The sequence below is a fragment of the Dendrobates tinctorius genome, unplaced genomic scaffold (assembly GCF_039654945.1).
Source record: "Dendrobates tinctorius isolate UK_male_01 unplaced genomic scaffold, ASM3965494v1 ptg000046l, whole genome shotgun sequence".
NCBI classification, from domain to species: Eukaryota; Metazoa; Chordata; class Amphibia; order Anura; family Dendrobatidae; genus Dendrobates; species Dendrobates tinctorius.
In genome coordinates this window covers 62,389,082-62,401,777 of record NW_027361714.1, presented here as the reverse complement: position 1 = coordinate 62,401,777, position 12,696 = coordinate 62,389,082, and the positions used below count along the sequence as shown (strand labels likewise).

The 12,696-nt window shown below is 41.7% G+C and overlaps 1 protein-coding gene across 1 annotated transcript in view; it reads left to right on the top strand.

The window, feature by feature from the left end:
* The first annotated feature begins 2,325 nt into the window (after positions 1 to 2,325).
* VGLL2 (vestigial like family member 2) overlaps positions 2,326 to 12,696 on the top strand; it is a 328,223-nt gene continuing 317,852 nt past the window's right edge. The window contains exon 1 of the mRNA XM_073575946.1: positions 2,326 to 2,419. Coding sequence (XP_073432047.1) covers positions 2,373 to 2,419 — 47 coding nt within the window. The 5' untranslated portion in view covers positions 2,326 to 2,372. The remainder of the gene's footprint in view (positions 2,420 to 12,696) is intronic.

Sequence of the window (12,696 nt, the reverse complement as noted above, 5' to 3'; positions counted from 1 at the left end):
GTCTGGAAGAAAGATGGGACCCTGTGTTTTTGTGTGGACTATAGGCGACTGAATGCTTGTACGGTGCAGGATTCTTATCCTTTACCCCGAATTGAAGAGTCGTTTTCTGCCCTAGGAAAGGTGAAGTATTTCTCATCTCTGGATCTGGCCAGCAGATACTGGCAGGTGCCCATGGCCAAACATGACTGGCCAAAGACAGCGTTCACACTACCCATGGGATTGTTTGAATTCAACCGGATGCCATTCGGCCTGACTAATGCTCCTGGGACGTTCCAACGATCGATGGAAAGGTGTCTGTGGAACCTGAACTTTGAAGCCACCCTGACCTACTTGGTCGACATCATTGTCTATTCAGCCACCTTTGAAGAACACCTCCGGCGGCTGGAACAAGTATTGAGTCATTTACAGAAGCATGGCCTGAAGGTGAAGCCCCAAAAATGTCACCTCTTCCATAAGCAGAACGAGTACCTGGGACACATTGTATCCCCTAAAGGAGTGAGATCGGCATGTGAAAAGATAGCGGCGGTACAGGACTAGCCTACCCCGAAGACAGTGAAGGACGTTTGGGCTGTTCTGGGACTGACCGGGTACTACCGGAGGTTTGTGAAGAATTTCACCTGTATCGCTAATCCACTGCTGGAACTACTAAAGGGAGTGCTGTCTGGTTCAAAGAATCGGGTTATCCAGTGGGGAAGTAATCAAGAAGAAGACTTTCAAGCCCTGAAGATGGCCTTGACTGAGGCTCCCATACTTGCTTATGCGGACTTCTCCCAGTCCTTCATCCGTTACACAGATGTGAGATTGCATGGGCTGGGGGCCATGCTGTTTTGCAGATGCAAAATGGGAAAGAACGAGTAATCGCCTATGCAAGCCGGTCCCTCCATGACCCGGAACGAAACCCAGACATTTACAGCTCATTCAAGCTGGAACCGCTGGCCACCTTTAGGCCCAAGTTTCCAATTTATCCAGATCCATCTATCTTCTCTTGTATTGACTGTTTTGCATAGTTTTGTATCATCTGCAAACATCGATATTTGGCTGTGTAAACCTTCTACCAGATCGTTAATAAATATGTTGAATAGGTCCCAACACCGACCCCTGCGGTACCCCACTGGTCACAGCGACCCAGTTAGAGAATATACAATTTATAACCACCCTCTGCATTCTGTCAATAAGCCAGTTACTTACCCATTTACACACATTTTCCCCCTGACCCAGCATTCTCATTTTGTGTACCAACCTCTTGTGTGGCACGGTATCAAACGCTTTGGAAAAATCAAGATAGACCACATCCAATGACTCACCTTGGTCCAGTCTATAGCTTACCTCTTCATAAAAATTGATTAGATTGGTTAGACAGGAGCGATTCTTCATAAACCCATGCTGATATGGAGTTAAACAGTTATTCTCATTGAGATAATCCAGAATTACATCCATCAGAAACCCTTCAAATATTTTACCAACAATAGAGGTTAGACTTAGTAGCTTTTAATTTCCAAGTTCACTTTTAGAGCCCTTTTTGAATATTGGTAGCACATTTGCTATGCCCCAGTCCTGTGGAGCAGAGCCCGTCGCTATAGAGTCCCTAAATATAAGAAATAATGTCTTGTCTATTACATTACTTAGTTATCTTAGTGTACTCGTGGATGTATGCCATCTGGACCCAGAGATTTATCTATTTTAATCTTCTTTAGCCAGTTTCGCACCTCTTCTTGGGTTGGATTGGTGACCCTTAATATAGGGTTTTCTTTGTCTCTCAGCATGTCACCTAGCATTTCATTTTCCACCATGAATACCGTGGAGAAGAAGGTGTTTAATATATTAGCTTTTTCTTCGTCATCTACAACCATTCTTACATCACAATTTTTTAAGGGGCCTACACTTTCACTTATGATTCTTTTACTAATGATATAGTTGAAGAACAGTTTGGGATTAGTTTTACTCTCCTTAGCAATGTGCTTCTCTGTTTCCTTTTTGGCAGCTTTAATTTGTTTGGCTTCATGTTCGAGTCTAATGTCTTTCTTCCCATCCCCTCTTCTAGTTTAACTCCCTCCTGATGAGCGTAGCAAGTCTTCTGGTGAATGTGTGTTTCCCAGGTTTATTCAGGTGTAGTCAGTCTCTGGCGAGGAGTCCGTCATACAGGTAATTCATACCGTGGTCCAGGAATCTGAATTCATATCCGAAGCTGGTATATCACAACCGGTTGAAGGCTGCAGTAGAGGAGTACTCACCTTCCACTGCTCTAGGGCTGGCTCCATGTCACTCCTCCTGTCTTTGTTTACAAGTTGCAACTGTGACATCATGTCAGCAGATCTTGTAACTGCTGCAGTCAATCACTGTGATTGGCTGCAGTGCTCACTTGTGCTACAGACATGATGTCACCATTGCAGCCTGTAAGGAAAGACTGGAGCAGCAAAAGGTGAGTAATGCTGATTTTTATATTTTTATTACACTCATGTTGTATGGAAGATTGAAGGAGAAAACCTCTTTAAAGACCGGACTATTTTGGAGTGGGTTTTCCCTCTCAGTCTTTCAGAAGCAATAACTTTGTATTTTTACTGATGTGGCTAGATCCAGCCTTGTATTATGTGAGAGAAATTGTACTATTTTTTGGTGCTGTTTTTTAAGTACATATAAATTACTGCGGAATAAATATATGTATATTGTATCACAAATATGGAAAAAAGGCTTTTTTGGCTTTTCCTCCTCCATGATATTCAACCATATTTGTGGTCTGCAAACACAGATTCAGTTGAAGTTGAGACATATTCCTGACCTCCTAGAACAGGACAGCTCCGGATATTCAGGACTGTCTCACGGGATCCGGATCATATGGTATGATCATGCAGTATTAATTTGAAATTAATTAAAAAGCTAATTCAAATGAATAAATTCAAATGAATTCATTAAAATCGTGCCATCTCATTTTTGAGAAAACCACCAAATATAGCGTTGAAAAATGATCTTCAAAAGAGGTTGTCTTCTCAAAGATGAAGGGTATTGTGTATTTCCTGTCTAGAACTAAAAATCTGTCACACAAAATCTGGTTTAGATGAGGACGTAATCTTATAAATAAAGTGTTTTTTTTCGATAAGTTTCACTGTATGCAATTTTAGATGTTGTAAAACTCTCTATATTTAGACTAATTGATCTACTTTTTGGAGTTGCTTTTCTTATGTCAGTTTTACAAGCAACCTCTAGATGTCAGACAAAGCTCACAATTTGCAGAATATAATACTGCTTTTACATTAGGACTTGTCTTTATGAGTCACATGGGTTCATTTATACTGATGTTTAGATTTTTTTTGAGTGCTGCTCCTTTTTATTAGTATAAGTTCCATAGATAATAGAATTATAAAAAATTGCATAAAAAATCAAAGAAAAAAACAAAACAATGTAGTACAATGACACAATGTGTAAGCTTAATAACAAGAATTGGGTCACTCTAAAACAAGGAGTAGAACATAAGTACAGAACATGAAAAATAACAATATTTTATCTTCTGAGCCTTCTGTATTTTGGGCCAACTCCTGATTTGTTTTGTCTTCCAAACCTGATATAAGATACTAAGCAGGACACTGTCATGTAAATAGACATAAAAAACAGTGTATACTGTATGAGTTGGTGACTCTAGGTTAAGCACCTGTTCACACTATGCTTATGCTTGGATGTGACGGTCAGTTTTTGAAGTCTGTATTCACTAACCTTCTGACTGAGCACTCTGACCTGTTAGCCGCAGGCATTTTTAATTAAAGCAGGGCCACCACCCTTCCACAGAGATATAGACTTAAGTCTAAACAGAGGATTTTTCATAGGTTCCCATTCAGATGAGGACTTCAGTCTTAGTGAGGATTAGCATAGATAGGGTTCTGGAAAATGAGAAATGCCTTACCGTGGCTTCCAGGTACCCATAAAATTGGCCATTTTATGTACTAAACTTTCTCAATTTTTCATACTTCTAATGCAGTAATGCAATTCATTATTCATATTTCGTGTTTGCATGTTATGGCGCTTTTTTGTTTCCACTGTCATGTAAATGTGGCCTACGTTTTTTTTTATTAGACTTACTTAATTCTATCCTGCTACATATTTAGAGCATAGATATTACAATTCCATTTCTAAAGCAATACAGCTTACAGTTTGCAATATTGTGAACATTTTACCTTATGGAAAAATATAAAAATGGTCAAATCTGAAGAGCAATGTGCAATTTAGCCCACATTCTGTAAGCCTATGTGTAAGGGTCTGTTCAAATGGTGTGCATGGCATGAATGGCTTCTGGTGTACATACTAAGTGTATTCATCAATCTACATTCACACTACATAAGGGTATGTTTCCATGGTCAGTATTGGCAGCGCTTTTGTACGCATGGTGATTCTGCATGTGTTCATTGAATCATGCGGAATCACCACATCCTATACATACAACGGTGATACATATCTTGCGGAGACTGAGCGTCTCCACAAGATAAATAGACATGCTGCGGTCTAGAAAGACGCGCCGCATATCCGGTTAGGCAGGGAAGCTGGAGGCGTCCCTGAACGCCTAATGGTGATGGGATTTCATAAAATCCCTTCCACTATGCTGTAACATCTGGCCGCTGCGGATTGGATGCTGCGGCTGTACGCAGCGTCCAATCCGCAGCGTTTACTGACTGTGGAAACATACCCTAAAGGGCATGTCACACTAAGAGATATCGCTAGCAATATCGCTATAACTAGTGACATTATAGCGATATTGCTAGCGATATCACTGTGTCTGATACTTACCTATGACCGGCCCCCCCGCTGGTTATCGCTGATCGCGCGAGAACGTTCAGGACTGTTTCTCGTCGTCAGCTTCCTGCGGTGCTTCCTGCTGTGACGACGAGCGACACGTGGAGCCGGGCGGGAGAACGTCAGGATCACCTCGTCTGACAGGTAAGTAGCGACCCCCGTCCCCAGCGATGTCACTGGTGAGATCTGCCTGTGTGGCAGCTCACTAGCGACCACTTAGCGATGTACCAGCGATCCTGACCGCGTCATATCGCTGGTTGGGATCGCTGGTACATCGCTAAGTGTGACAGTACCTTAAGTCAAAAGAGCATCTTTTTGACCTTTTTTGAGACTGTTCACAGTGGTATACTTGGGTATATCTTGTATAGAAACATGTAGTAGACAACACTATTTTGCTCTGAAGCATCCTGCAAAATCCATGTATTACATGGTATATGTTTGTTTCAATTGGAGTCTACAGAGGTGTATGCCATTATATGCAGTGACATATGTCAGAGCATACTTTGGAAGGTATGTATTGGGCAATACTTTTCACTAGAGAGGAGTGGATCTGTCAAGATTCAAATTCGCCAAATTGAGCAGGTTTTACCTGTAAATTCATTTTGCAGCGAATTTATTCTCTATGAATTGAATGTCCCTTCTAAGGCATGGTGTCTCTCTAGACCCCAGAGCATAATAAACATAAAATGTAAAAAAAACAAACAAACCCAAAACAACTTAATAACCTGCTCCCTGTCGCCCGTATTGTCTTTGGTGCCTCTCCTTACTGCCACTGTGTGATGAAACCCAAGGCATCTTCACGCTAGTCCAGGATTTTTGGCCTTTACCAGGCCAGTAATGTCCCTGAGCATGCATGTCATAAAGTTGTGGCAAATGTTGCGACATCATGATATTGCAACCTGATGATACACATGCGTAGAGATATATGGGGGAGTGTGAGCAGCAGAGGTGGCCGGAAAGGTGATCTTTGAGGTGAATATTAGTTTTGTTTTGTTTTTCTAACCTTTTGCCGGTATTAAAACATGTAGTGAAAATAAAGAACCTTTTTATCACTATTTAATGAAGTTCATCTGATGGACTTATTCACCCAACATGGATCAGCTACAGCTGGTATCTGAGATTCTTACAATACTTGTGTCCCATACAACCTTCTCAGGTGAGCACAAGTGGTTGCCATTTCACTCTGTTCTATTAGGGTTTTTTCCTATATGTGTCAGAGGAAGTGGATTGTCTACCCCGTTCCTGCCCTGAAGACAACAGCCATATGCATATGTGTAACATGAAGGGTATGTGCACACGCTGCGGATTCTGTTGCGTTTCCGCAGCGTTTTTGGCTCTGCAGAAACGCAGCAGATTTTGCTGCGTTGTACAGTACCTTTATTTCCTATGGAAATAAAAAAAAAGCTGTGCACATGCTGCGTTTTTTTCCGCGCGGTTTTGCTGCGGTTTACAATCCGCAGCATGTCAATTGTTTGGTGCAGAAACGCTGCGGTTTTACACCTCATCCATTATGAGGTGTAAAACCGCAGGGCAAAACCGCAGAAAAAACGCAGATAATCCGCAGATAATCCGCAGAAAAACCGCAGCACTTTGTCCTGTGGATTTCCTGCGGTTTTCTCTACAAAATCCACAGAGACTAAAAACTACGTGGGAACATACCCGAATAGTGTTATGCATTTTTTAATGCATTTATGTGTATGTATATATTCCTTATGTACTGTGATATGTGTAGAATAGTGAGGTTAATGCGGGAATCCCATTATAGAAAATAGGAGTAAGTGGTTTATAGATTAAAGGAAAAAGGCTGTTATTGATATATTATAAGGAATAGTTAATGATAGGTACAGGCCCACAGATAGGAGGGCAATAGCGACAACAAAAGGGGAAGCACTTCCTGATTGAAGTGAGTCGTAGTAGATGAAAAGATAAGCAAGTTCACTGTTGAGGTCAAGTGCAGTGGCCTGCTAGGGACAACATATGGCTATCACTTAGGTCAGAGAATTGCCATATAACGCTTCCCTGTGGATCAGTCAGTTGAGCTCGAGACCTCGAGACTGGTGTCAGAGCCATTGGGCACATCACACCTGCAGGACTTAGTGTCCTCTGGGTTACATGTGATGGTTCCAGAAGATGTAAGTCTGGAATCAGCGAAGACCTACGACCCTCAAGTGAGTGTGATGCACCCCACACCTAACATCACAATGGGACACGATTTTTTTGTGGGGTGCCATAGCGTGTAGGAACAACAGCTCACCACGACTACCACGCTCGGACGCTTTACATGTGCACTCTTTTTCCCTTTACAGCATGCTTTTTCCTTAATCATATCCTGGCATTGTTTTCAATTTTGTATTCTTTTTCCTGACAGGTTTTTTTTTAATTATTTTTGAATATTATACTTGTCTGTGGCTATGAATTTACATAAACCCAAACAGTTTCACTAAACATTATTTTACCTGATGTACTTAACATTCAGGGGTGCTGATAATGCTGAACACATCTGTAGTTTCCTTTTCCTGTAGTGAAACAAGTACTAAGATGGATATAATTTATATTGTGTGTGACACAAATGTTAAGACAGATTTCCCTTTTATCCACCACCGTTGCACACCTATGTAAAATAATAACCCGATTAACGTAGTCTAGAAAGACATTTCCATGATTCCATGTATTACTATTGGAACCAAGGTATTGAATTCCACAAGTCTGTGCTTCTTAACTACCACAGAGCAAAAGGTCAATGTAATACTGTGTGTGGACTCCTGTGACAGACATTGAAGGCATTTCTCTCATTGGTGGCAAATAGCTAAGAAATCTCACTACATTTTTGTCAAACGCATTCACTTCTATTCTGACATAGATCTTGTACTTGTCATAAACATAGTTATTCAAACACAATGAAACATTCAAGTCAACAAGTCATCAACTTCGAGAGCTCGGAAGGATTAACTTCACATGAAAAACACCATTTATTACTCTTATTGCAAATGTATACAGAAACTGCAGACAATTAGAGTATATTGGGTCAAGATCTAGCAATTTTGCTTGATTTACATGATTATGTGAGTTGTATAAAGAGATGATTACAAAGAATTTTACTGAGAAAGTAAGAAGATGTGTTATACAGGATTAGAACCCATTTTCCTGCCCCACATATGGGTGCCGGCACTGAGAGCCCCGCTGCAGGGAATAAATTAACTTTATTCTCCCCAGCAGCCTTCAGCTTCTAGTCATGGGGATGGCACTGGCACGGTTTCAGTAACTACTCTGTTTATAGTGAGCAATAGCTGTAACTGTGCCCAGGCACTGACAGTCGACTCTAATGCTGAGTCTGCTGTCAGTCAATGCTGGGGGTGCGGTTACCGTCATCGCTCTCTATCCACAGAGCAGTGACGAAACCTGTGCCAGTGCCACCCCTATGACTGGAAGTGGCTAAATTCAGTGTATGGAGCGAAGCTGCTCCCACTAGTCAGGCAATGGCTGGGAGTATGCATAACACATACGTAGCTGCAGGTCCTGGCTAAGAAACCGGCAAATCCCTGCAACACACAGTGAAGGTGCTGGGAGGATTCATAAGTCATCAGTCACACAGATTGACTGCAGACTTTTCATTTTGGTCCTAGCTTCTACTCTATAGCATGATGGCAATCTCAAGTTCAAAGCAGAAGTGGATAATGAGATATGGAGACTGAAAGTCAAAAGTTCAAAACTTTGTTAACATTTTGCTCCTTACTGTATATACTTAACAGTGATCACCAAAACACCAGAAAAACAATGGCAAAATTGCTTTGATATCTTTTCCCATCTTAAAAATGGAGTAAAAAGCAATTCAAAAGTTTTATACCGTATGTTTCAATAAGTACCAATAAAAAGCTTATTTGTCCCAATGTTTGTCCTGAGGGCAGAGCAAAGTGCTGTAAAGCGCATGTCTCAACTTTACTTCTGGGTCATTGGGGTTCTTTGGCCTCTCCTGCCACATGCGCATTACAGTACTTCGCTCTGACCATTAATGACCTCATTGATAGCATGCCAAGGCATGTAAGTGTCTGTGCATGGCAATCATACTCAATGCAGATTAAATTGCTCTGGCTTTCTGCCATTGCATCGGTCCCAGAGTTTTGGCTGCACCGGTAAAGACAAATAAACATTGTGCATCAAATTTCCAGCTAGTCACTGAGTCCAGTGCCTCATTCATTGACCTCAGTGACTGTATTGAGGTCTGCAGCACGTATTGCGGCGCTCGGAAGCACTCTTTAAGAAAATACATCAATGTTTGACCCTGAATACCCAAAAAGCAATACAATGTGTCGATGTAGTCCCATTTATAGTTTACACAATCACTGCAATTTTTCTGCATGAGTATCTTTGCTGCGCCGCTTCTGCAACTCATTCTATAAAGTCCCATTTGAGAATAAGGGCTAATCTGCAGTACCAGTCACCAAACACAGAGGATTCATTCAAATATGTGATAATTGAATTTTACTACACATAGCATAAAGGTACTGTCACACTTAGTGATGTACCAGCGATCCCGACCAGCGATATGATGCGGTCAGGATCACTGGTACATCGCTAAGTGGTCGCTAGTGAGCTGCCACACAGGCAGATCTCACCAGCGACATCGCAGGGGTCGGGGGTCGCTACTTACCTGTCAAGACGCGGCGATCCTGACGTTCTCCCGCCCGGCTCCATGCGTCGCTCGTCGTCACAGCAGGAAGCTGACGACGAGAAACAGTCCAGGACGTTCTCACGCAATCAGTGATAACCAGCGGGGGAGCGGTCGGAGGTAAGTATCAGACATAGCGATATCGCTAGCAATATCGCTGCTACGTCACAAAAACCAGTGACGTTATAGCGATATCGCTTAATGTGACAGGCCCTTAATTCTTTTTATAAACAACCTTCTTTAAAAATTAAAAAAAAATCATTTTAAGTTCCACATTAAAATAAAGCCATATTTATCTTTATTCACAAAAATAAAAGTTAAGGAAAATGTATGCATTCATTTTCTTACGCAGTTTAATTATTATTCTTATATTTCCTACCTACTTCTTTATATTATTTAGTTTAACACACTTAATAAAACCTACCCTCCCTGCTGGCAACATGAATCGCTGTTGCATCCTTGAGTGAGATGTAATTGAATCCATTATTATATTCCATCTTTCGAGACTAGGCGACTAGTTGTTTCTATTAATACTGTATTTAACACTAGAAATATGTTATTGTCATTGAGTCCTTTTGTGGAGATGAACCATTCCTAGCCTTGCTTAATCATGTAAGACTGCTTCTGTTCTCATTGATCTAATTTATTCGCTCGCATTTTATATTGCTTCCTCTGCGTCCGCGCTAATTCATATAGCGCTTCTTTATCCAGTTACACAATCCCAATGGCACCACCGAATACAATGAAAATTACCATAAAGAACGTCATGTTTTAATTTTCCAAAAAAAAAAATGGTAATATGTTTCTTTTTCTGAGATGACAGATGCTTCTCCTATTTATTATGATTGTATCAGTCCAAAGAATGCTGTTCCTTACACTTCAAAGAAACTGACATTTATGTCACACTTAGTGGAAGTAAGGTAAATTCAGCAGTACTACATTCAAGTTACCAAGGACACTTGTAGTCATTTTCTTAACTGTCCTTGACAGTGTCCTCATTAAAGAAGCTAGCGTTAATTAATGATGAAAAAAGCCACATTTTTGTCGAATTCAGCTTGGACACATAATAGGTGGCTTCTTTTCACTTTTTTGCTATATAAAGGGTCATCCATGTTACAAATGTTGCCTTGATTACACATAAACATCTGGAGCACGCTATTGTATGACAATTGGATGAATGAAGTCAATGCTGACAATGTTGGAAAATCTGTTTAAAGCCACTGTTTCTTAAAGGAGCTTTTATGCTTTGATTAGTATCACTGTTTAATTGACAGCCTCTCCAATTACTTAATTATTTTGGAAGATAAGGCAAAATGCGAGGAAATGAATAAGAGTCGCCTAATGAATTTCCCTTGCTGTGGAGACAAATGAAAGAAATGGCAGAATTGTAAAGTGTTCTGAAACAAATGGAAAGATCCATGTATTGGCAAAATAAACCTGATTGCGACTATATCAGACGAACTAAGCTATCTATAGATGGAGATAAAGCAATGAAATAATAGAATTACAAGTAAATTTACAGTACACAAGAAACAAATATACAAAATAATCCTATTTTTATTCTTTTTATTACTTTTATTATGTTTATCATTCATTAGTTTAACCCCTTCCCCCCGAAGCCTGTTTTCACCTTCCTGAAAGGCCATTTTTTTCAGTTCTGACCATGTCATTTCATATGGTAATAACTCTGGAATGCTTCAAGGAATCCCAGCGATTCTGAGATCATTTTTTTGTGACACATTTTACTTTGTTAGTTTTAAACTTAGCTCAATATTGTTTGTGTTTATTTGTGAAAATATCAGAGTTTGGGAAAAAATTTGAAAAATTTCGCAATCTTCAAGCTTTCAATTGTTATATTGGCGCCTCTAATAGATGTGCCTTTTATGGGCAACTGCAGGCTACTATTTTTAGGCTGAGGGGACCAATATCCACGGTGTCACGGGGGCTTAGTTCAACTAAGGCTGAAATACCCGGGGCCCCTGTGGTGTCCCTTTTACTAGGGGAAACCCTGTCTGACCCTCAACCCAGGGTTTTTGCTGAAGGTGCAAATGCCTGAGCCTCCGACCTTTCCTTATCTCCTGCTCAGCCCTGCACTTAACCCTCCACCCTCCACCCAGTGAGGAGTCACACCACCAAAGCTCCCACACAAATAATGACAGACAGGGAGAACTTAAACTGCACTGCGCCGCACACAAACAGGAATAAACAGTAATGTGAACAGGGCACAACTAAACACAAATATGGGAAGGAGAAAGGATAACGACGGATCATACGACACCAGATATGAATCTCTCTCTCTTGAACACCTCCACTCCAGACCGGAACCACTTGGTATGAAACACAAGCTATAATCGGCGACGCCCATATGCCAGTATGACTATTTAAAGACCGTGGGCGTGACTAACCTTCCAACCTGGTCTCCAGCAGGATTAACCCCCGAGAGCCTGAAGATCAAGCCGGCGCCACTGAGGCTATAGTGGCTGGAGGTGGAACTACCTCTGCCTGCCGGACGCTGTGGTGTGAACAGCGTCCGACATGACAGTACCCCGTCTTCTACGAGGGACCCCAGGGCCCTCAAGACTCATAGGACCCGGCTTGTCCGGATGACGACGGTGAAAAGAACTGACCAGCCGATCCGCATGTATGTCTGAGGCTGGAACCCAAGACCTCTCCTCTGGACCATACCCCCGCCAGTGCACCAAATACTGAAGAGTACGGCGTACTACTCGAGAGTCCACTACCTTGGCGACCTCGAACTCTAACTCGCCATCCACCATGACTGGAGGTGGCATCGGCGTCGTGTCCACCAAGCCTACCACCTTTTTCAATAAAGCCCTGTGAAAAACGTTATGTATTCTGTACACCGCAGGAAGTTCCAACCGAAAAGCCACTGGGTTAATGATGGCAGAAATCCTAAAAGGCCCAATAAACCTTGGATCCAGTTTTAAAGATGGGATTTTGAGTTTTATGTTCTTCGTAGCTAACCACACCCATTCACCCACACACAGGTCCGGACCTGGCACGCGTCTACTGTCAGCCACCCGTTTGTACCTGGCACTCATGCTCAACAAACGCTGTTTCACCCGCCTCCAGACTGATGACAATTGGGCTCCTAGCTGATCCTCCTCCGGGACACCCCCGGAGTCACCCTGACGTAAGGTACAAAACTGAGGATGTTGACCGTACACACAAAAGAATGGAGACTCTCCTGATGACTCTTGGCCGTGATTATTTAATCCGAATTCGGCCAGAGG